The 25,733-nt window shown below is 36.2% G+C and overlaps 1 protein-coding gene across 2 annotated transcripts in view; it reads left to right on the top strand.

Annotated features, from left to right (window-relative positions):
* The window catches only part of SEPTIN2 (septin 2), a 32,159-nt gene extending 9,116 nt beyond the window's left edge, over window positions 1-23,043 (top strand). Inside the window, exons 6-14 of one of the 2 annotated variants that reach the window (XR_015794505.1) lie at window positions 26-160; window positions 1,018-1,135; window positions 1,492-1,593; window positions 8,319-8,464; window positions 8,946-9,029; window positions 12,348-12,405; window positions 15,096-15,208; window positions 16,221-16,368; window positions 18,051-23,043. Coding sequence is in view for 1 of the 2 variants with exons in the window: in XM_007431810.4 (XP_007431872.1) it covers window positions 26-160; window positions 1,018-1,135; window positions 1,492-1,593; window positions 8,319-8,464; window positions 8,946-9,029; window positions 12,348-12,405; window positions 15,096-15,200 (748 nt within the window). In the remaining variant the exon portion in view is untranslated. Of the gene's footprint in view, window positions 1-25; window positions 161-1,017; window positions 1,136-1,491; window positions 1,594-8,318; window positions 8,465-8,945; window positions 9,030-12,347; window positions 12,406-15,095; window positions 15,209-16,220 lie in introns of both variants that reach the window. The other variant, XM_007431810.4, reaches the window with a different exon arrangement.
* The last annotated feature ends 2,690 nt before the right edge of the window (window positions 23,044-25,733 follow it).

Raw genomic sequence — 25,733 nt, forward strand, 5'->3', positions numbered from 1 at the left:
TTCAAATTCACATTTGATTTGACAGTTTCAGGACCATTATTTCCTATATTGATGAGCAGTTTGAACGTTATCTTCATGATGAGAGTGGCTTGAATAGACGGCATATTGTGGATAATCGAGTTCATTGCTGCTTCTATTTCATTTCACCATTTGGTCATGGGTGAGTACTATGACTGAGCAGTGCTTTGGATTCAATTCCAAAAGGGCGCTTTACAAAAGACTGATGTATTTATGCCAAAAAATATTTATATTGAGCAATTTAAGTTCTAAAATTCCAAAGTGGTTTGTTTACAAAAACACATACAAACATACCTATTAATGCTGGTTTGTTTTTGTTTTTTAGGAAAAGTGGTGTTAGTGCAGAAAAGGATTAAAAAGTAGAAAGTCAAAGGAAATTAAGGCATGAGATCAAAAGGAAATATAATTAAATCTACTTTACATGAAACCATTTACTTCTATCTTTCCACCTTTACAAATCATCCTTCCTTCCACAATGCCCATACATGACTTTATATATTCTGCATGTGTGCATATAAATACACAATATGTATCTCCTAGCTGGTGGGATACAGGCAACAATATATCTGCTTGCAAGTTGTCTCTAGCTTAGAAACCTTGATTTGCATAGAGTAGTATGAGTGTGTTTGGTATAAAATTGAGCTTTGGTTGCATTTGTGGTATCCTGGGCAGAATATGCCAAAACCAGTTGGTACAGTCCATACCATTAGCAGGGGATGCCCATCTGGCATGGGTATACTTAAGGTGGTAACCAAAACCACAATTTCTCTATTTTATAGTGTTACATTAAAAAATGAGTTAAATTAAATTTTATGGTATAATTTAATACATATTGTCTTCTTAAAGTAAGTTAAATGCTAGAAACAAAGCAGTAATTTCATCTAAGAATCTGAATGTTTTAGAAATGTTTAAGTTTCTGTGTTAACTGCTTCTGTGAATTTTTAGTTTGTGAAAGATATAGGAGTCTAAATGCTAGGAAGTCATAATCTGTATTTTTAGTCTCAAGCCCTTGGATGTTGAGTTCATGAAAGCTATACACAACAAAGTGAATATTGTCCCTGTGATTGCAAAAGCTGATACCCTTACTCTGAAAGAGCGGGAGAGACTGAAGAAAAGGGTGAGTTTTTTTTTCTTTAATTTAAGCATAGCATAAAGAAAAACAGATGACACGATTCTTATCTGTTGTGCATGGTCTGTGGGCCTTTGGGCAGTACTTGATGAACACAGTGTGAACTTTTAGGTAGTGTGTATAGTTTTAATTTTTTGACGTTAAGAGGACTAATAGGTGGCTTCTTCAACTGCAGCACTTTGTACTGTGTGTAATTCTAGGGGGGTAGTTTCCTGGCATTCAGAAACTGCCGGGTGTAGGAGAATAAAACCAGATATAAAAAGTAGGCAAAAAATCCCTGTGCTTTTGCAGATGTTGAATCTCAGCCCATGTTCCATTTATATCTTACTCTCTTTTTGGGTCAGATTCTGGATGAAATTGAAGAACATAGCATCAAGATTTATCACTTGCCTGATGCAGAATCAGATGAAGATGAGGATTTTAAAGAACAGACCAGACTTTTGAAAGTAAGGAGAATTTATTAAGTCAGAAATAGCAATTTATCCTGTCCTCTTATTGAATTATTCTCAGTTACTTTCCAGGATTTATTATCTTTGCTTTGTTATTATTGCTTATCAAAGCTAATGTTTTTAATCTATCTCTAAACTCAGAAAGAAGAGAATCCTCCACATCAGAAGGAATTTTGATTTTAGGTGACTGGAAAATGCTTTGTCATTTGAACTTGATTGCAGAAAGTTTTTCTGACTGGTATGCATTCAGAATGAGGGAGCATGGAGTAGGAATTTGTAGCAAGAGTTCCGATATCAGGAGTTTGTTTTTTGCTTTCTTTGCATCTCACTTTCACTTAGCACTGGAGGGCACACATGGAGGAATATAAGGCCAAGGTTCAGGTGAAAATAAGAGAGCACTGAATAGGAGTTTCATTTTTGGCAGTGTAAATTGTAGCAATTGTGAGTATGGAAAGGGGATGCAGGGGGCAATAGCAGAAAATTAGATGATGTTAACAGTGGCATCAGAGTTAGATGAGGGCAACAGAAGATAATGGGGTATAACCAGCAGTTACTTTTTATCAGAATCATAGTGGAGAAAGGATGAAAGCAAGAATGAAAGCATGGTTGGGCAAGAAATTTTTAATTGGAGAGTCATAAGATGCAAGAGATTATGTACCTTGAGAGCACTAGTGGGGTCTTATTAATTAGGAAAAAGAATACTATGGCTGGTTCAGTGAAAATGTCTGCCAAGTGTGTAGGTGTTATGAGAAACACAATTCACCAATGATAGTTATTAGGAAAGGAACTGAAAATAAAATTTCAGCTGTTGTAAGGCTTTGTGATGTATCTTTGTTTGGAATACAGATAGTCCTCGCTTAACAACCATTCATTCAGTTACAACAATGCTGAACAAATGGTAGTTATGGCTGATTCTCAAAGTTATGGCCGTTGAGCACCCCCACGGTCTCGTGATCAAAATTTGGGCGCTTGGCAGCCCACCCACATTTATGGCTGCAGTGTGTGCTTTAACTTCCCCCCACCTGCCTATCTCCCCCCCCCGCCCTTTTGGTCACCCTGCACTCCAACACCACTCTCTGTCAGCCCCAGCTGCCCTTCCGCCTTCTTCCACCCACTGCTGACTAGGCGTGCCTGGCTGAGGCAGCTGCTGGCCCTTCATGAGGCCTCCCCGATGGATGAGCAGCTGTCTCAGCCAGGCACGCCTCAGCAGCAGCAGGAGGAAGAAGACGGTGAAGGTTAGTTGGGGCCAGCTGCGGCTGTGGGATAGGCAGTGGTGGCAGAGTGCAGGGTGGCCAAAAGGGCACAGATGTGGTGGGAGACAAGTGAGTGGGGGAATTTGAAGCAGAGGCAAGCATGGCAGGGCAGGAGAAGCATGAGGTCCTCATCTAATGACAGCAACTGGGCTTTGGGAAAGCCATGTGTGGCCAGCAGCTGCTTTGCGAAGGGCCAGGCCGGGCATGCCTTGTCAGCACCGGGAGGAAGAAGATGGCAAAGATCAGCTGAGGGCAGCGGAGGTGCAGGGCAGCGGAGGTGCAGGGCAGCCAAAAGGGCAGAGATGGGGGAAGAATGGTGTGTGGGGGGGAGTTGAAGTGGAGGCGATTGTGGCAGGGCAGGAGAAGTGTGTGGTCCTTGCCTAATGATAGCGCAGTCCTGGCCTAACAACCACAACTGGGACTGCAGGAACTGCTGTCACTAAGCAGTGCAGTCATGTGATGTTTCGTTAACAATTGCTTCACCTAGCAGTAGAAATTCCAGTCCCAGTTAGGGTTGTTAAGTGAGGACTACCTGTACTATGTGCAGATCAAAAATGACATTGTACAAATGGAAGGGATGCAGAAAAGGAAGATCAAGCAGTTATAGCAATTCTTCTATGAGGAAAATATAGGTTTTCTTAGCTAGAAGGAAAGTAAAACAAATCTGATCAAATTTTGCAATATTATGATTGGTATGAAGATAGTAAATAGGGAATTTTCCTTCTCTTTTCATAATATTAGAACCCAGGCATATTCAGTGAGCCTGAGTAGTGGAATATTGAGAACAGATTAAGAGAGAATGGGACACGAATTATTTTAAAGGGCCTATTCCTACATTAGATGAAGGTATCCTGAAAATTGTATTTGTAGGCAAGCCAATTTGCAATAGTCCCAGGACTGAGAGAGACTACCATCTTATGCAATTGAAAAGCAATAGGAACTCCAAAGAAAATTCAAGAGGAAAACTAAACAGAATAAAAAATGCAATAGGAAAATTGTCTTTCCTCATGGTGAAACTCTTACTTTACTAAAAGAGCTCAGTGGGAAAAAATGCCTGAGAGAGATGCCTACTCATTGAATGAAGCATGATTTCCTCCAGAGCAGCAGCAGCTGAAATTTTATGAGTCTGGAAAATTGGGTCTAGTTCCACCTTGGTAATATTGGCTTTGGAAATTTTATGTTGTAGAGTGATTTGTTGAAAATAAACAGTCATAAAAAGAAAATGTATCTTTTCTGTATCCAAACAATGCCAAACCTTGCCTAGAATAATTAAGGCTTAGGGCGAACGGTGATAGAAGTAACACTAGAAGAGAGAAAATACCATCAAGCTAAGACTGAAAGCTAAAAGGATATAAAAGTGGCTGTAACGGTGAACTAAAGAAAGATACACTCTGTAAGTGACAGAATTACAGGGTTTTTTTTCTGAATAGACAGAAAGATTGGGTAAAGTACTGTATTGGGGAAAAGCCACAGGTATACAAGGGGGGAAAAACAACTATACTCAATTCAGCCATACAAATGACAATACTGGAGACATATAAAAATTCTAATATTCCTATAGTATATTACCTAAAGTCCAGGACTTTAGGAGATACACTGCTAGCCTTTCATTTGAACATAAGCTAGAGAATATGCAAGTGGACTTAACAACATCTACTGTCAGCTTCAGGAGGTGCTTATATGCTTCCCATCAGTGAAGATGAAACCTAGTTATGCCTTTATAAGGTTGGAAAACCTGTAACCATGAATGTGATTCTAGGCTCACTGAAACAGAAAGTACATCTATTTTTTTCCAATAAGGTGCTAGTTCTACCTATGTATCCAGACACTTCAGTGAGATGATAAATGAGCCAATCTAGGATTTACAGTACTAGAGAGCTTATTGACATGTAGATTTTCACTGAATCTTCTAATTCATAGCTGAACCAAAAAAAAAAAACTTCTAGAAAGAAAAAAATGTACTGGAAGTTATTTGAAAGGGACAGCTAGACTAGATAATTCTGAACAGACATCATATTGAAGTGCATTCACCTTTTTGTGATTGGGAGTTCATTAAGTAGAAATCACCTCGTGATAATATAAACTGGGCTACTACAGAGGAAGGAATAAAAACTGATTTACACAGAAACTTTGCTGGTAGTTAAAGACCTTTTAAATTTGCCATATATGTATAAATTGCAATCTGATTTATTTTATAATGACCAAAAGAAAAAAAGCCACGTATGCTGCAAATTATTATGAAGTATTAGCTTTAAATCCACCAGAATAGTGAATTTGGATTCTGTGGAACTAAGGCACAGAATCCAACAAAACTTTACCCTATTACTAGAAAATTTTCAGTGTCTTGCTTAATCACTTAAACACTGGAGAAAATTGTCAAAGTGTGTTGATAAATAAGAATATAGCTCATATGCTTCCCCTTACCCTTTACTTCCCTGAATTTATTGGGTAGCAAGAAAGTGTTTGCATAAATAATAATTGCTACCATAAGGATATCTTGTTGAAATATACAGAATGTGTTATCTTCTTTACTGAGTCTTGTCCCCAAGATTCAAAGAGTATAACATAATTTCTGTGGTCTCCCACTAATGGAAGAAGTCTTGTTTTAGGAGAAATCTATGCTGCATTGAAAAAAGACACATGACTCCAAGTAAAAATGTAATTTGATACAGGATTTAAATGTGTTGTTTTGAATATGCATCATGGAGAAAAGTTGATATATCAAACACTAGCCAGTAGATTCATAATACAATATATTAAACCACACAAGTATCCTGCAAACGCCTTCCTGTTGTTAGGTTTATTTGAAGACGTTTTAATATAATCTAACAAAAATAAGTATAAGAGTTTAGTAAAGTGAAAGAAGAATAACACTTCTTGCATTATGCTTCTTTTTGCAACCAGCCTTAGGGAATGAAATACTAGAAGGCTTCATATCGTTGGGACAAATGGTGCATTCTGTATTGTGCCAGCATAATAGTTGGGCTTGAGGTGCTGGGAATTAAGGCATGATTGGAGCTGACTTGTGATATCCTTTGGGAAGTTTGGAAGGGCCTTGGATAGTGCACAGGAAAACAACACGCTTTCCTGGTATATCTCACATCTGGTTGTTAGAGTGTAATTAAGTGCACTTGATGAAGGATAATGGCGGGATTGGCTGCCTGCTGCTGCTTGGCTCCATCTGTTCCCTTCCTGAAGGAATCAAGGCATCCCTGCTTGCAGGCCCATATAGCATATACAGTGGAACCTCAGTTTACGAACTTAATTCGTTCTGTGACTCTGGTCGCACCCCGAATTGGTCGCAACCCGAAGCAAATTTCCCCATAAGGTTCAATGTAATTACCGTTAATCCGTTCTGGCGTGGAGGACAGGGAGGTGGCTATTGCTTGGAGGGAGAGTCCCCCTCCCTACGACCACGTGTCAGGGGCGGAAAAATGGCCACGGACCACGTGTCAGGGGCGGAAAAATGGCCGCAGACCACGTGTCAGGGGCGGAAAAATGGCCGCAGACCACGTGTCAGGCGGAAAATGGCCGCGGACCACGTGTCAGGGGCGGAAAATGGCCGCGGACCATGTGTCAGGGGTGGAAAAATGGCCACGGACCACATGGGTGGAAAAATGGCCGCGGACCATGTCACAGGAGGGAAAATGGCCGTATATCCTGTTCGTACCCCGAGGCGGAGTTCGCAAACCGAGGTAAATTTTTGCGGCCAGAGCTGGTCGTAACCCGAAAAGTTCGTTAACAGAGGCATTCGTAACCCGAGGTACCACTGTAGCTAGTGCTTCTACTATCAAAGCTGCAGCTGGTAGTTCCTGGAGAGGAGAGCCAAAAGATCCACCCCTCAGGATGGCTACACTTCCTAGATCTGCCAGCAGTCAGGAAATCAAACCCCAGTGATGTTGCTTCCCATTTTGAGATAAATCATTCAAAGTGTTTTTACATCTGTGGCTTTTTTCCATGGAGTGGGAACATATGGCTAATCCAGCACTCTTAATATCCATATGTTCCCATCCCATGGAGCAAATCAGTAGAAGAGAAATAAAGGTTGAAAGAGCAACACAGCCCTTGGCAACAAATTGCTACTAGAACACTGAAGGAATGTATCGGGAAAGTGTGTGCTCTCCCTTATTCTAGGGATTGTTGTGTAATCTTCAGTCACTCATGCTCCGCTCACCTCATGGCTTGACTGCTGCAATGTATTCTACATGGGGCTGCCCTTGAAGACCACCTAGAAGCTTCAACTGGTCCAGAATGCAGTGGTGCAAGCAGTGACGGACATGTCTTGGTATGCCCATGTAACACCTCTGTTTCACAAGCTGCACTGATTGCCAGTTTGCTTCTAAGTGCTGGTTGTCACCTATTAAACCCTACATGGCATAGGGCCTGGTTACTTGAAGGACTGCCTATCTTCCATAGTATCTGCCTGGCCGATTTGATTTGTCAGGGTTGGCACACTCCAGGTTCCTTCAGTTAAGCAGTGCCATCTATTGGGGCCCTGGAAGTGTACCTTCTCTGTTGCAGCACTTGCCCTGTGAAATCAGGTTCTCCCCAAGATCTGAATGTCTCCCACCCTGCTGGTGTTTCAAAGAGGCCTGAAGACTTGGCTCTTTACCCAAGTCTTTGGTGGGGATGACTGAAATCTCCTTTTAACTTAAATTGGGGTTTTTGGTTTCCACCCAGTTTGTTATTCCGCCATTTCTACCCTTTTTTGTTTCTTCTTGTTTTTATTGTAATGTTTTTCATGTTTTACATCATTTGTAAACTGCCCAGAGTTGCTGGGAGTCAGGTAGAATATAAATGTAATAAATAAATAAATACATTTAATAAACCTTTAGTCTTACCTATGGAAGGAATTGGGAGGAGAACCTAGTTTTATGATATTGTGGGAATTTAGCTGGCCATTATGGGAATTGTTTTGGCCATTATGAAAACTTACTGAACTAGATAAGTCTTTGATTTGATCCAGCATGGCTCATTTTTATTTTTTATATTTTTTTATGTATGTATGTATGTGTATATAATTTTTATTAAAGTTTTTTTTAAAAGGAAGATGAAAACTAATACAAACTAATATAGAGTAAGAAAAAGAAAAAAAGAAATCAGAAAGCTAAAAGTGCAAGAAAGGAAAAAAGTAAAAGAAAAATAGAAAAAAGATACAAAAAAGTGGCTTCTGAGCTTCTTTACAACAGTTATAAGAACAGTTATAAATTTACCTCTTACTCTATGGTTACAACATAACTCTTCTTTCTGTAATCTGTCCTGTCTAATTAGAACCATAAATCATAAGTTCATTTTTTTTCTGTTTTATACGAAAAGTCCATAAGGGGTTTCTAATCAGTGGCATGGCTCATTGTTTTTAATAAAGTAGCTGACTTGCTTTTCAGAAATTTAAGGTAGTGGTGATTGTTATTAAACTTCTAACCACAAAGCACAATGAGGTTATAACATTTTCTTTATCTTCAATTCCAGACCAGCATTCCATTTTGTGTTGTGGGATCCAATCAATTAATTGAAGCTAAGGGTAAAAAAGTTAGAGGTCGTCTTTATCCCTGGGGTGTTGTTGAAGTAGAAAATCCAGAGCATAATGACTTCTTGAAATTAAGAACCATGCTGATGTAAGCACAGTACATTTATCATTGTATTTTGGTCATTGTTTGTTCATCTCATTTTCTCTCCCACATAATATAAAGCAAAATCACTATTGTCTGTTGAACTGTTAAACAGGAGATACATTGTTTCCTAATAGTTAACATGAAAGAAATCATATTAAAGGATATGCCTATTCAAACCTTCAGCTGGAGCAGACATTCGGGGTACTTGACTGGGCAGATTGTGTGGACATATAAGATTCTTGAAAATTTTGATTCTTGTTAGGTATGAAGTTATGTTATACATAACTATTAAAGGGCTTGTGTAGCAGACTCAATAACGAAGTAGGATGTATGCATTTTAGAGCATTTTTAACACACTCTCTTAGCCAAATACTATATTCTGTTTTCCATCCCCACTGCTGTACATGTATAATTGTTAATTTGAGGACTAAAATGGTATTAGTTATGCTGCATTAAATTACACTACAGGTTTTTGTCATTCTAGTACTCACATGCAGGATCTTCAGGAGGTGACTCAAGACCTTCACTATGAGAACTTCCGTTCTGAAAGACTTAAAAAAGGTGGCAGGTGAGTATCTCTTATTAAATGGTCTATGGTTCCATTATATTTCAGGGTTTTTTGTTGTGTTTTGACTGCTACCATTTTGAATATATGGAGATTATCTCCCAAAAAGAAAATAAAGTATTTCCCTTGTTCACTGGCTTTTCAGGTATTACGTTTGAAAGAAAATTATGTGAATATTATTGATGTAGTTTATTTCAGCATGGCTTAATATTTAACATTAATATTTAACATTGCCTATTCAGTAATGTCAGATTTCTGCATGTAAAATCATTCAAAATTCTGAATTCAACAATCAGCATGTCTGTTCTCAAATCACAGTGACTTCTATTATCAGATCTCCATTGTAAGTGTTTAGATGGGTAGCGAGATTGTGGTTAGATCTGTTGTATCTTCTTCCTCTGCCTCCCTCATAACCATTCATTCTTTCTTCATATATTTGTTTTGGTATTTAATCTTATCTATATGAGCAAACCTTAATATACTTTTTCATACTGGTCACTCGTTTTTGTATTTAGTACACACCCATTTATTCTTGACCCTATCTCTTTCTGTTTTATATTTCCACATATAATTCCTAATTAACCTATTCCCATTGCATACACTTTACTTTCTCTCATTTCCATATAATTAATTGGGCAGAAATATGCTCTTGCATGAAACTGTTTTTGATTTTTTAAAGAAATATTTATTGAGTGCAACAGATCACATATCCATAACCTTACCAACAGCCTTTGCACATCTTAGTACTTCTCCATCCATTTTCCCATCTTTAATAAAAATTCTATTTAGGTACACAATTTCATATAATTGTTCTAATGAAATTATACATAACTTGCAGTCATTCTCTTTTCCCCTATGAAAAAAAACTACTGTGGTCTTCAGTACATTAATATTCAAGTCTGTACTCTTCACTGCATTTTATGCTATAAAATATGCTGAAACTCATTTAGTCCACAGCCAACAATATGGCATCCTCTACCTATAAAAATATATACATGTTCATAACCCTGGCACACCTCTGTCACCACAAGTATACCTTACACATTTATTCATAATGCATTAAATGAACAAGGGAACATCATGCTTCTTTATGCTACTCTTGCTCAATGTTGGGAGTAACTAAGTGTTCCACTTACTCTCATACAAGCTTTGTTTCACCATGCACTGATCTTTCCACATTCAGCAATCAATCTTTACTAGCTTAAAATTAAAACCTATTCAATATATCTGATGCTTTTTCTAAATCAACAAGCATCTAATCAAAAGCAAAAATCTGTTCTGCACACCTATAGCCTGGTATAAGGAACAGTGTACTTCCAAAATTATGCCTGCTGATTTCTGTTGTATCTTTTTGATAGAGTTCTGTCAAATACTTCCCAGGCATACTTAACAATTAATGTATTTAATTACTCTTATTATATTTTTCTTTCCATAAAGGAACAGTAACAACATTCTTCCAGTCATTAGGCACAGACACAAACTTCACACACAGGTTATATGCAAACTTCATCCATATTTTAACGTTTCTCCAATTATGCCATCTAAACCTGCAATCATAATATTTTTCAAATTCTCATTGCATTAATGACTTCCTTTTCATCAATCTTCCTCACAAGCTAACATTCGAAGCATTTGTTTCAATTCCATTTTTCAACATGTCACTATCTTCCCTACACAGAACTCTAAAATGTTCCTTCCAGCATTCCTTCACTTATTTCAGTCTAATCCGTATCATTTTTTATTCTTCGTTCAGTTCATTCTGCTGGAGATTCTTTGTTTAGCCCTTTTCACCTGGTTTCAAAATAATTTTTTATTTGCATCAAAACCACTCTGCATTTTCTATTTCACTTTCAGCTGTTCCTTGTTCTAATTTACTACATTCTTTGCAACTCTTTTTCTCTCGGTATGCATTACCCAGGATTTTTTATCTGTATTTTTTTTCAATTATTATATTCAGTTTTTTATAATGCTTCTTTCACTTCATTGTTCTACCAATCATCTGTGGCACTTTGTAACAGTTGTTTTCACCCTATTTCATGCAGCTGCTATCTCCTAATATTTTTTTTCATATAGGTTTTGAATTTTTGCTTCCTGTAGTCATTCTACTCTTATCTGAATTTCATTTATTTCTTTTCTTTCATGTCCATATTTTTCCTAAGATCAGTTCTTGACCCTACCAAATAGTGGTCTATCCCGCATTGCAAATCTCTAATGAGTCTTGTATCCTTCATTCACTCTCTTTATCTTATATCGTAAACAATCAAATTAGTCATGCTAATTTGATTCCTTTGCTGTTTATTCATGTGAATAGACTTATGCTTAAACCACATATTCAAAACAGACCTTTTTCTAAACAATAACTAGTCTCTTTCATTTTGGGGTCTCTGAATGCTCCAATCACTTTTGCTGCGTTCTCCTATCTCATTCCCACCTATATTTGTGTCACCTAACAGAATACCTTTTTTCCCCAGGATCATATTCCTACACAAATCTCATCTCTGGTTCTTTCATTATCACTACTCACTGAATGTACGCTTGCACCTGAAACATATTTAGAGAGTAAAATGTAGCTTTTATTAACATATTAATTTCTATTTTCATAATCTAAACAATATCATTTCATATTTTCTGACTTACATTGTAATCCTTTCATTAATTATTAAACCTACACTTTCACTTCCATCATTCATACGTGTATTCATCAATTCTACTTCCCAAGATCAGTCCACCTTCATTCAGGTCTACAATATTTTTCCCCTTTCTCTTAGTTTTATAAACACTCAACTTACCTATGTTTCATTCATTAATTCATGCTCTTTATTTACTCCTCTTTCTTTCCAAGTTGCACTCTTCCCATGTTCATCACAGATGGCTCTTAAAGGTTACCAGCCTTAATCATTTCCAGGCCATGTCAGTATTTCCTGCTAACAGTAGAGATACAATTCCAGTCAGTTTTGATATAGCCATAGCCCTGGTTTACCTTAAGCATTCCCATGCTATTCTGTGCAGACTAGGACATCTGAACTAGAGACTTCGTTATAAGCCAACATGCTTTTGCCAAAATCCCACCACCTAGGAAATACATACAGTATAATGATAACTACTCAAGTAATTTATCTTTTTCCTTCTTTTTTTACTGCCATTTTTTCTGCATTTTAAAAATACAGGTCATTGGTAGTTAAATACTATCAGATGCAAAAAAAGTGTTTCATCAGAACTATATGCGTGTATTAAAACATAAATTCCTTTGTAAGGAGATACTGTTTAGTAAGGAGATACTACTATATATTTTTATGCCTTCTTTTTTCCTCCTAAATGTAGAAAAGTTGAAGATGAAGAAGTTAATAAAGATCAAATCTTGCTTGAAAAGGAAGCAGAAGTAAGGATTTCATTTTTGTTTAAAATATATTTTGGATTTTCAAATCATGTGGTGTTCATGAACAGCCTATCTGAATCCCCACCCCATAGGCATAGAATATTAATATAGAAGGTATGTGATACTTTTAGAAAAGTGGGGCCTCCAAGTAACAGTGGTATGCATCAGATTTAGCTGAATTTGGAACCAAATTGTGCTAATTCAAGAGATGACCAAATTGAAACAGGCTTTGAATCTGAGCCATTTTGGCTCAGACTTTGAATCTGAGCCATTTTGACACAATAGTGATTTGTAAACAAACACTATGTCTGCAGTATATGATTAAATTTCCTTCATGTAAGGGAAATAGAAGAGTGAAGAGAGGGAGATGTAATACAGTAGTTCCTTTAAATAACACCAGTCTACAACCGATGGTTTTGTCAGAGGTCTCCAATCATAAGTTTTGATTGAAGTCTATTAAAGTAATATATTTTGTAATATTATTCCAGTATTGATTTTTCATTGCTAACTTTCTCTCTTTCAGTCAGAGTAAGAAAGAAAAGTTAATCTGTTTTTAGAAAGACAGTTCTTGTTAATAAATGTCTGGTCCCTTTGTTTCGTTAGCCATGTTTGATGTACTCAAAAGGGCAAGTATGTCTGCAAAATATTTTCAATTTTGCCAAGAAATTACAAAGTTATTAGTTAGCTTTTTAAAAGAAAGTTTAAAAAATTAAAGGCCTCTAGCACAAACACTTCTGGAACTATTTCTCTGAAAGGTATCCTTCTACAGAGCCCATAAATCTTAGTCAGTTCTAATAATAGGAAAAAACAGTTACAGCCATTCATTGATTTTCATTTATAAGCAGTGAGAAAGGAGAGGCAAATGGACCGGTGTGGCTCAATCCAGATTCAAGCGGGGGGGGGGGCTAATTTGCTTTGATCTACTGTAAATCTGGTTGTTTTCCAAGTTGGAGTATAAACTGAATTTATATATTCACTCAGAAAATCTTGAATACTATATTTTATACTTAGATTTGTATAGCAGCAATTGGAAAGTAAGCTGTCATGCAAATATACAGTAGTCCTCACTTAATGACCATTTGTTTAACAAGAGTTCAAAATTACGATGGCCTTGGAAAGGGTGCTTTACGGCCTGTAAAGCACGTCTGGCCGTCATAAAATTTTGCACTGTTGCCCCCTCCCCCAGTCACGCTGCATTTTGGGCCCTTGGCAACCAGCTTACATTTACGACCAGTTGCCAAGTGCCCCGCAATCATGTGATCACCATTTGCAATCTTCTCTACTAGCTTCCAGTGGGGAAGCCGGCAGAGAAGGTTGCAAGCAGAGGGAATGCAGCAATGTGAAGGAATGGAGCTCATATCTTCAGGATTTGAGGTCTATTCTTTCACACCGCTGGGAGGTTTCAGCGGTATGAAGGAACACACCTCAAATCCTGAAGATTGAGCTCCATAACTACCCAGTGCTAGGAGGTTTCCCCTCCCCTTTGAGTGCTGGACAGTTATGGAGCTCAAATCCTGAAGATACATACATATTGTAAAATCTCAAATCTTCAGGATTTGAGCTCCGTAACTGCCCAGCACTGGGAGGTTTCCCCTCCTCTTTTAGCAGTGGACAGTCACGGACCTCAAATCTTCAGGTACTCCATTCATTGCTGAGAGAGAAGAGGGGAAAGAGGATAGAGCGAAAGAGCTGTCTGCTGAAGGATTTCAGCTCTGCATGGAGCTGAAATCCTTCAGCAGACAGCTCTTTCATTCTATCTGCTTAAAGACCCAGGAAATTGCTTAACAACCACAACCGGGAGTGCCTGGATTGCAGTTGTTGAGTGAAGCAGTCACATGGGTGTTTCACTTAACAACCGCTTTGCTCAGTGACCAAGATTCTGGTCCCAATTGTGATCGTTAGGCAAGGACTACTTGTAAGTATGTTTTAAAGAAAATTTATAATCATTTGGTAGCTCTTGTATACAAAAATATGGAACTTTTAATTGATACTGGCCATTTAAAATAACTTTATTTCAGCCTTTCAGTTCAAAAGAGATTTCACTTCCAGTTTTTAATAACCAAATAATGAAGGGACTATTCACTCTTTATCTGGATTTAGATGTCATGTTGTGCTGCTTTAATAGTAAATTTTGTAATGCAAACTATGGTTTAATGTTGCGTATTAGCATAATTGATCTGGTTGATATCTATTACACTTGTATAATGCTAAATAAAACCTTAATTCATGGTGGTCTTAATTTTAATTTGTGTGAGTGAATCCACTGAACTCAATAGGATTTGTTTGAGCATCAGACTAAAAATATAAAAACTGCATCAGAAATTGGAAAATGTGCAGCCCCAATTGCTGAATTGCAATTCTCAGCATTTCCATCCAATATATCAAGGGGGGGGGGGGCTATGATGTATCTGCAATTCAAAAATATCTGGAGAGCCATAGGTTTCTTATCCATACCGTATATCAGTTGTTGGGGGTAGGGAATAGAAGTGGAAAAAGAATATGGCATCATTATATCATTATCACATACTACAAAAGGACCGTAGTTTTAGATGAAAGATGTAAAATCTGAATTTTTAAAATTGGTGATGTAACTCTGGTTTTATGTTTTTGTGGTAAGCTACCAAGGCACTCTGTTAGTTGGAGGAATGGATGGATAAATAGATTGTCTAAAAAACAATATGCTTTTGTTTTAGCTTCGTCGCATGCAAGAAATGATTGCAAGGATGCAGGCACAGATGCAGATGCAGCGGCAGGGGGGTGAAGGAGACAGCAGTGCAACTCATGGGTATAAAGTTTAAATTATTTGGTAAGAAAACTTTTTATACTAAAACTAGTATGTATAAAATATTGCTGTGCAAATTACAGTGTTGCAAACTTGATCTTTTTATCCTGATTTTGACTTTTGGATAAATAACTTTAAAAGTGATGTAAATACTTTATGCAGAAACACAAAATGCTTCCATTTATTTAATTATTTGTTTGTTCATTCATTCAATTTCTGTGGCTGCCCACTTGTCATGAGGCTTAAAATTTTAAAAATTAAAAAATATATACATATATTAATAGACTGAGGAACCAATTCTCAATCAACTTTGCAAATGTCTGGATAGCATACATTTACTACTGCTTGTTGTGTGCTGTATCCTCTTCTTCAGGAGAAGAGTAGTTTTTAAGATCAAGAAAAATGAGATATTGTGTCATCCATTTTCCATGTTTCCTCAGCCACCGTGCCAGCACGTGATACTGTTTGGCTTCCCTTCCTCAGTTCTAAAGGACTAAAACAAAAATATGGAATGATACAGAACAGAGAACAGAATAGGTTTTTTTTTCCTAAATAAGCAAGTAATGAATTGGAACTCTTAACACAGCATAATGTGCATATGTTATGCAGCAACATTCTGAAACAATGCAACATCACCACTATGGTGGCCAAAAAAATGGAGGCAGTGCGTGCAGAAATAATCAGGGATATTTCCTTTTCTTTTACAATTTATTGCAAAGAAAAGGGGAGGGAGTTAACATAGGTTAACAAAAAAGAGAAAGAAGAAAATCTTTAGGAAAAATGGCTAGAACGAGATACTCTTTGGTGGTTCCTTGTAGTTTTCATGCTGTAAGCTCTTTTACAATTTGTATGTATGAGATTGTGCCACTGCTATTTTATAAGTAAAATTTGTAGGAGGAATCTATAGGTATTGCTCCTTCCCAGATTTGTAACTGAAAAGTTTGGTTATCGTTGTTGCATTACAGCTCATTTTAAAAATGAAAGCATAAGTCATCTGGCCATTTAACATGTCAATATTCTCTTTTCATCATTGCAGATAACTTCATTAATTGGAGTCATTTAAGATTTAGAACACAGAGCTTATTTTGTAGAGGGAGTTACTCCTTATCCTGCTGTGATTTGGAAGGTCTGTTCACATTCAGCAAACCAATATATAGTTGTTGTAATCTCTATTCTGTAAACAAGTAAGATTTCTTTAATCTTTTTAATTTTTTAATGCATTCTGATTTTATTAACATTTACTAATCTTTTATTAAGCTGATTTTAATATGCAGACTATATAAATGTGTAGATTTTCCTTAGCATATTGTTCATTTGATAGTATGGATTAATGCCACTATTGTGAGTTTCTTTTTTGCACTGGGTGTATCAACTGATTTTAACCACATTATATTTATGATTTGAATTCTTATCCTTAATTTTCCCTGATTCCTTTTTGCAACTGACATGTTTGTATGAAAATCCCTTTAAATCGCTTTCCCTATAAATGTCATGTATTGCTTACTTCTTTGAAATGTCATTGTAACAGTTTTCATGGGAAAGACTAAAGAAAGTCTTAAATGAACTTTCATTTCCTGGGATAGAGCCCTTTGCATGTAGACTGACCAACAAGAAAATAAGTGATAATATTTGCAGTTCTTCAGTGTTACTCTTTTCTTATATGAAATAACTTATAGGTCTTTGTGCCTATACTATTTCTGGACTACTGTACTTTTCCAGTGTTGTACAGTTAACTTTTTCAAGCAATTTCCATGCATGTAGCATTTTGTGACTTATGTAGGTATAAAAGGGGTAGTATAGTTTAGAAAACAAATTCAATTGTATCTTAAGTGACTTTTTTAGGTGTATTCCTTCATTTTTTTAAAAAAATTGTTTTATTTTTGAAGAAAGCAAGGTCAAATTGTACCTCAGGCGTGTGTTTTTATATAACAAAGGAAGATCAGAAGTATCCATCTAGCTGCTCCCTGTTGACCCCAGTATACCCATGTATTGTATAAATACATACATACTGTGCTTAGAAATACTGGAAAGAGAGTGACTTAATCTAATGTCCTTCAGGCTTCCAACATTAAAAAAATGTGATGATGACATTTTCATCTTGATTGCTGTCACAACTTTTAGTCTACATTTTTATTGTGTTCAAAAAATAAAATCCAAATTATATTTCTTTAAGTCTTCAAGGAATGATATATAGACACAGTAAAAGATTTGCTGCCATTTATTAATCCAGTATTTCCGTTTTAAAAAAGAGATCACAGAAAGTTTTCACTTGGATTTTGTAATTTGTTTGGAAAATACTATAATGCTAATATGAAAAGTTTCCACTAATAGTATTTTTTTTCTTGTTGAGCATCTTTCCTGCTCAGAAATAACACCTACAAACTTTTTGTGCCCTATATAGATTATATTACTGGGGTTAAATTATGCTATTTGATTTGAACACACATTCTGTTTACTTAGAATGTTTTAGATCAGTGCTGATTTCAGTATTTTTTGTATGAAGTTGTAATTATAATGAACCAAACAGCATAGAGAAAAATTCCTAGTATTTTGAAAAGCTGTGAAAATGTGAATGTGTGTGGCAAATAACTAGTATAAACTTAACCCTATTGTGTATTAGTTTTCATTAAGTGACTTTAAAAAACTTCAGTATTTTCAGACATATTTTATTCATCTGCATGTATTGATTGCTGTAATTAGGCCTTCATTATATAACTTAGTCTTTGCTTGTGGTGCTGTGTTTTAAGAATTGTGGCTTTTTATTATCACTTATAAAATCCATATTGCTAAAATTTAATTCCTGAACGGTTGTAAACCACTAATTTGAATTGTACCTTTTTAATTAAAGTTAAATATTTTTTAACAGGGTGAATTTCCATGAGGCTGAATAATGCCTTCCAGTCTGTGCCTGGTATAGTTATAACAAAGTATCTGTACCTATTTCTGTGAAGTAAGCTACATTTGAATATTCAGACTAGAATAAAAAATGAATTTCTCAAGGTTTTTGTAACCTAAAAAATGGTTGGCTTCAGAAATGGTCTCTGTTTTTGTTTTTGGACTAACATAGTTACAATTTTAGGAGTATATTGTTAGATTCTTTAACACTGTTACTGGATTTTTATATTTGGGGAATTTAAAGGGCTATTTTTTGTATAAGACATTAACCTATGATTGATTTCCTGTATCTTAATTTTAGCCCAGATTATTAATAAACCCAATAAACCATTATGTATAAACCTGCTGAAGTATGTGGTTATATTGAAAGTGATGCAGGTGGTATGGTAGCTAACTAAAGATGATTTCTTGCAAAAAATGGTCATGATGAAAGGGTTTAAAATAATATGTTCCATTACACAAAAGCATTTGCATCAAAGGGTTGTTTTGGGAAGGACGTGCTATATAAATGTTTATGTTTTGAACATCCACTTTAAAAATAAGCTACTAGTGGAAGTTGGGCAAGATATACATGATATCATTTGGACACTCTGCTGCTTTTGGGAACAGAATTTCCCATCATCCTACTTCCCTAGAACTCCACATGTTTCTCTCTCCCCCTCCCTGCCCCAAGTTTCAAAGCAGTTTGGATGATGAGGAGAGAAATCTGTTCTGCTGATGGATGTTGTTCTCCTTGTGGAAGGACCTAATAAGATTGCTGCCTCTATTAACCGTAACCAATGTGAATACTTCTATTTCTAGAGTCAAGTTGGATCATTCTATTTCTAGAGCAGTGGTTCTTAAACTGTTGACCCAATTACCCCTTTTCTCAATCTTGAATAATGTCACTACCCCCCCCACACATACACACAAACGCAGACTCTGTTGTTTTACACAAGTGTCTCAGCAGGGGCAGTCTCAAGCTGAATCCGCAACTCACAAACAAGTAGTTGCTCCATTACCTTCAGGATATGCCCAAATTACCCTCCTGGGTAATTACCCCGTTTAAGAACTGTTTTAGAGTCTCCTTTTGGTATGTAGTCTTCAAAATTTGCACTTCAGGCATTCTGACATTTCTGTTGATTTTTAGTAAGTCTTTAACATGATTGTTTCATGAATTTCACTGACAATTGATAAACTTAAAACCACTGTTTTAAGATGCAGTTCCAATGCAAACATCGATTTATTTATACAACTTACTATCAAGTAACTATTTTCTGAATTACAGGCTAAGTAAATTGCACTGATAATCCAGTATTTTTTGGATAAATACCTACAACTGGCCTATAAAGAGTAACTTGATCATGCACATTTTCTTACCCAATTCTGCTCTTTCAAATAGCAGCAAATGCTGAGTACTGCAGAAGTGCAAATTGTACAGAGTTACAGTTCTGTATAGTAACCAGCTGTATACAGAATCAGTATATTGTGTTACAGTTTGAAACATGATTTCATGACTTAATAAAGCAGTACCATTATATGTACCAATAAAGCAGATCATTAAGCGTCATAAGTAGATGCTTGTACAGGTAGTTCTCGAGTTATGGCATTCATTCAGTGACCGTTCAGAGTTACAACAGTGCTGTACAAATGGTACTTGCAACAGGTCCTCGTAATTCTGGCCATCACAGCAAGCTGCGGTTACATGATTGTGATTTCTGATGTTCCCTGCCGGCTTCCCACAAGCAAAGTCAGTGGGGAAGCCAGCAGGAAGTTGGAAGTTGTGGTCATGTGACATCCTTGCTTAATGACCCGCATGGTCCTCGCTTAGCAATGGCAACTGGGACTGTCAGAATTGCTGTCACATGACATCACACTTTATGACCATATTGCTTAGCAATGGAAATTCCAATCTCAATTGCTGTCATAACCTGAGAATTACTTGTAATCCTACTTTGTGCACAGTACCCTTTTCCCAACCCTTACACGAAACAAAATAATATTTAGACTGCTTTTTTAAACATTTTACTTTATAATTAATAAACAGTCTGTTTAGTTTGACATAGTTAATAAACTTTATTTGAACTAACAATTAACTTTTAATTAAATATTCATTACAGATACAAACTTGGGCATAAGCCTAACTTTGGTAATAAGAATTAAATTTAGTTGGAATGTTTAATAGACAACTCTGTGCACTTACAGATACATTACTGCATGTGGTAGAACCTTTAAATAGCATATATCTTTCAGAAATGTCTCATCTTTAGCAGTGGCATGTACGTTTCTAGATATCTCTTCTACAAAGATTTCTTCATGCAAAGTAATTCCCCACTTTGTAGAACATGCAAATAAAGTATGAAACCTTATATACAGACAAACATTATATCCTAATGCTGCATAATGTTTCCTCTTTTGTAAGTGGAAAGTGAGCTATAGAATGTGATCTATTATTTACTTTTCAGTAATAAACACATTTACAGAGTTTCTTAATTTCAGAGCAAATGCCTTAATACTGTAATAGGTGTTTGATTAGAAAAGGGAGATCCAGGTTCAAGTCCAGTCCCAGCCATGGAAGCTCAGTCAGTGAATTTGGGTCAGACACTCTCTTTCTCTCAGCCCTCAATCTATCTCACATTATTGTGGGGAAAAAATGGAAGAAGGGAATATTGTACTGTATATACTGCCTTGAGCTCCTGTAGGAAGGGTGAGACATATCTCTAATAAACATTATAATGCAGCAGCAAATATAATTCTATTGTCTTGTGATTTAAATCCAGAGGAGAAGGAATCTCTTTCTAGAATTAAAATTATATAACAGGTTCCATATGAGCCTCACTGCGTCACAACTAAGACACATCCTCCTGGTACATTTTTATGGGTAACCAGACATGCTCCAAAATAGGACACTAAAGTAGAGACAATATCAGTTTGACTCAACATGTTACGTTATTAATAAAAAAAATATTCCTGCTAGAGAGTGATCCTTAATTACTTGCCCTTGCATTTAGGTTGCAAATGTTTTCCAATCATAGGAGTAGCCTGAATGGATGCACTTCAGTATAAAGACTGTTCATTTATTGCATTGTTTTCTTAACTTCATCAAAGTGTTCCTGCAGGAGCAACAGCTAGTTTGAACTGATGAAAGAGAAGTGGTAGAAGTATGTGTGTGAACCTGCACCTAAAATATCCTGAACAGTCCCATCTTTTCTTGTAAAAATTGGTTGAAACCACAAATTTGATATAGGTAAAGTGTATGAAAAAATATGCATTAGATTGCAATATTAATAATAATCATTTAATCAACAATATACCAATCCAGTGTTCCCTATATTGAATTATTAGAAAAAGAGTTAAATAGGCTGCTCTCAAATAGATGCATGTTATATTTAGGCATTAAATTGGTATTGCTGTTGCTATCCTCCATCATTCTATGCAAACTACCTTTTTGCATAGAGCCTTTTCTTTACCATGCATACTGATAGTATAAAAAAAATATTTTACCATCAGCAATACTATTTGTATATAATAAGGATTTTCAATTTTCTCTTAACACAGATTTAAGTATTTTCGGTTGCAGTCCAGATCGTTTTCTCCACTAACTGCTTTTTAAAAAAATCTTTGCATTAATATCCTTTCTTGTTTTCAACTGATTTGTTTATTTTTAGTGTTTTTATGCTGCTTCAGACACGTGAATCTAAATGGCATACAACAACATCATGAAATGAGTACACTACAACAAAAATCAAAATAATATCCAAATAGATTTTTTTAAATATTGTCATATTTGAGGTATTGCATACTCCTAATAATGGCACCAACATTCATTGTGAGTATAACTGCATTCCACTATCCCAAATGCTCTTTAGAATAGCCATGTTTTCAGCTATTTCCTAAATGTTGAGTGAGAGTACCAATCTTATATCTAATGGCAGGTTGTTCCACAACTTGGGAGCTGCTACAGAAAATGCTCATCTGTGAGTGCCCTCTCATTGTACCTTGTAAGAGGTGTGGACTCAGCAAACAGGCACACCTATCCATTCCTTTCCATACTGATTAAAAATAAAAGTATTACAACCTTTACTTTTTGTTATGTTTAGTATGAAATAAGTTGCCCATTGTAAATTTATAACAGTATTGTTTCCCTATCTCAGCAACTCTAAGTTGTGTGGACTTCAATTCCCAATCTTAAAGTTGCTGAGACTGAAAAACACTGATCTAAACAATGTAAATATTTGGCTGCCACTTGTAATCAAAAGATTGTTTCTATTGACAGAATGGAATATTCTTCCCTCTACTGTTTCCCCCATCCCAATTTTTCTAGAATTCTGTGGACAGATCTGGGGTACATCAGTAGGGATGGAAGGGGAAGGGAAGCAAAAAGAAGTCTCATTGCATGAACAGAAATCCATTTATATAGCATTAGATATAGCTTAAAGATCCACTCATATAGTATTAGATGTAACTAAGAGAGAAGTGAGAAAACTGAGTTCTATTCCTCCTTTAGGCATAAAGCCATCTGGGTGACTTTGGGCCAGTCACTCTTTCTTAGCCATAGGAAAAACTGGCAAAATTGCTTGCCAAGAAAACAGTATAGACTTATTCATGTAGTCACCACGAGTCAAGGCTGGCTGGAAGGACCTTACCAAAACATTTAGTCTAGCTGGTTTCACACATCCAATCTACTGAAAACTCTGGCCATTTTTAAAATAAACCACAGTTGGCATGATTCACACAGCACCTAAAGCAAAGGAAAACAAATCACATGCAAACCTAGTTCTAGCATTCACATTTATTTATTTATTTGTATTTGTTTGTTTATATATCACATTTATATAGCTGCCCATCTCACACAAAGCAACTCTGATTTGGCTTTGTTTTGTTTTCTTTTGATGTGTTGGAGTATGTGATGGTCTGACTAAGCTTTTGCTTTGATACCAGAAAGCTGGTGCCTTAATATCTTCCTGTTTATCTTTCACCATGTCTCCTTAGAGCTGACAAATTTTTGAGGAAGTCTGAATTAATTCTCTACTCTGAAACTCAAGGCAAAGAGAAAACGCTATATTCTTCTTACCATGTGCTTCCAAGAACTTCTATTTCTACATTCATTAATCCACAATTAAAAGAAGCATAGTCAGGGTGGGGGCAGTGAATACATCATACCATTTGCAGCTCTGATTTCCATATACTTGTGTGTGTGTGTGTGAGATTGGGAGGGAGAGAGAGAGAGATTGGAAAATGATCATTCAAGCTTACCATATAATGTTAACTTTAGTATTTAAAAAAATATTATACTCTTTAAGCTTACAAAGTTACATTGGTTCATGTGGACAGCAGCCCAAGTACAGTTTTACATACAGTGCAAATTAGGGGTTTTAATACTATAGTGGGATAAAAGAGTCAAAAAAGACTTCATTTCTGAACCAAAAAGCCATTTTGTTTTCAGACATGATGATGATAACAGAGCCTAAATTAAGGATTTTTTTTTTTTTTGGCCCTGTAGTGGAGCCAATATAGACCATATCAAATGTGGTGTGTGTTTGCATGACAAACACAAGAAATAACAAATTGATATTTTTGATTACAGTGTGTATGATTTTGTTTAGGTAATGTTAACAGTTTCTGCTGCTTCTTTGATAAACTGCATGGTTGTTTAGCTATGCCACTTTATTTGAATAATGGAATTGGAAGAAATAGGACAGAATCCAAACCCCTGTTTAGTATAACTACCCAAATTAAAACTAAGCATTTAGTCTCTGTTTGAATATGTCTAGTGAAGGGGTGCCTACCATCTTCCTACATAATTGATTCCAGTAATCCTGACTGACATATTTTATTTACTGTACTGTTATTTAAAAATAATGTAATGATTTTTCATAATGCTGTTAATTGAAACACACAATAAATATTCTTTTTATGTGTATTAGCAATATGCACAAATTAGAAAATGTATTTTGTTTTCAGTCCAAAACAAATACATCATGTTCTGCAACTTCTGAAGTTTTTTAGATCAATCACAGTTCAGCAGAAATGAAATTCCAAATGTTTTTGTTGCCCTGAGCTGAAAAGCCTGAAGTGATCCTGGGTGATTTTATGGAGCAAGTGGAGCAAAGCTGGTACGCTTCATCCTCTCTCTGTTCCAGAAACAAAGATGCTGCTGCTGATGCCTCTTCCCACTGGCCTGCTTCTGTGTTTCTCAGTGGTCTCAGCAGCTCCAAACACAATATATCCCACTGGTCACCCACCCATTGCTCTCAACAGCTTTCTTATCTTCCCTCCTTTCCCTCAGCCACCACTACTGATGTCCCAGGATGCCGTATCCCACCAGCCCACCTGTCCCAATTTTCTCAACACCTTTCCTTCCATCCCTCCCCATCACCAGAGTGATTCATGCACAAATTATTTTGCACATCCTCAGAATATATTAGATAAGCAATTGCCTCTATGGGTGGTAGTACCTAGCTAGCTTGGCTGTTCTAGAAAGCTAAGCAGAGTTGGTTCCAGTTAGTTCTTGAATGGGAAAACCACAAGAGAATTCCAAGACTAGATTATACTGGGAAGGTGAAAAAAACATCTTAGAAAAAGACAATAACAAACAATTTCCTTACTGTTGTTAAAAAAATGACATGCTTATGTCCATAAAGGAGTCTTTAATCTTTAATAACATTTAATTATGCAGGATATATTAATACTAATTTTGTATCTGGAATTACATCTTCATTTTTTAAAAAGCTAAAATGACTTAATAATGTTCTCTGATGGATAATGTAATTAAACTTGAATATTCCACTCGTTAGTATTAATTCATGGCTTAATAGCTGGTTTATCTAAACCCTCCTGTTTTAAAACAGTGTTCCATAGCAGAATTTTGGGGCAAACCTTCCCTGATATAAGTTAATGTGCTCCAATTAATGCAGTTCTAATCTAATCTTCTTCAATCTGTAGTTATAAGCATAATAACATGTCTAAGTAAGCAGGGACCAAATTTTTTGAACTCCCTTATCCTTGAAGTATGTGGAAATAAATGAACATGTTCATTCCCTAAGTTAATTCTTTGATGAGAATTCTTGCCATTTATCATTCCACTAGTGTGGAGTTTACCCTTTCTAATGCTTCTGGTTTTATTTTTTTTTTAATTTCTTTAATAATTACTGTGAGTCTTGTTTCCCTACTCCCACACACATTAATGCTTTAAGGCAGTATTTAAACTCTGTTGCAAACTGAAATTTTCGTATGTGTCTGGAACATTTGGCAAAAGATTGTGTTAAATCTGCCCCTCATTAATTGCTGAGTGCATCCATAAGGTTATGTGTTATGGCTTACTAGCTCCCCAGTTCTTGCTGTCTACTGTACATTGGTTGTTAAGTTACACAAGTTAAGTTACACGATTCTATCTGAGGCAGCAATTATAGCTGGCAATTATTTGAAGAGAGAAAGGATGTTTTAAATATTGTTAGCATTTGAAAGATATACGATGGTTGGGCCACTCTCTGTTAACCCTAAGGTTCTCTGCTATGACCCCACACTGCAGAGAAGAAGGACCTATTTGATTGGTCCATGCCAGGCATCTGATGGACTCTCTTGGGTTTCAAAAGCAGCTTGGGGTTGTTTGTGAGGCTTTGATGCATGCTTCATGCATGACGGGCAGCCATAGATCAGATTGCACCTGTGCAGT

This window comes from Python bivittatus, unplaced genomic scaffold (genome assembly GCF_059951505.1).
Source record: "Python bivittatus isolate LINGU-HERP-01145 unplaced genomic scaffold, Pbiv_v1 ctg000980_np1212, whole genome shotgun sequence".
Classification (NCBI taxonomy): Eukaryota; Metazoa; Chordata; class Lepidosauria; order Squamata; family Pythonidae; genus Python; species Python bivittatus.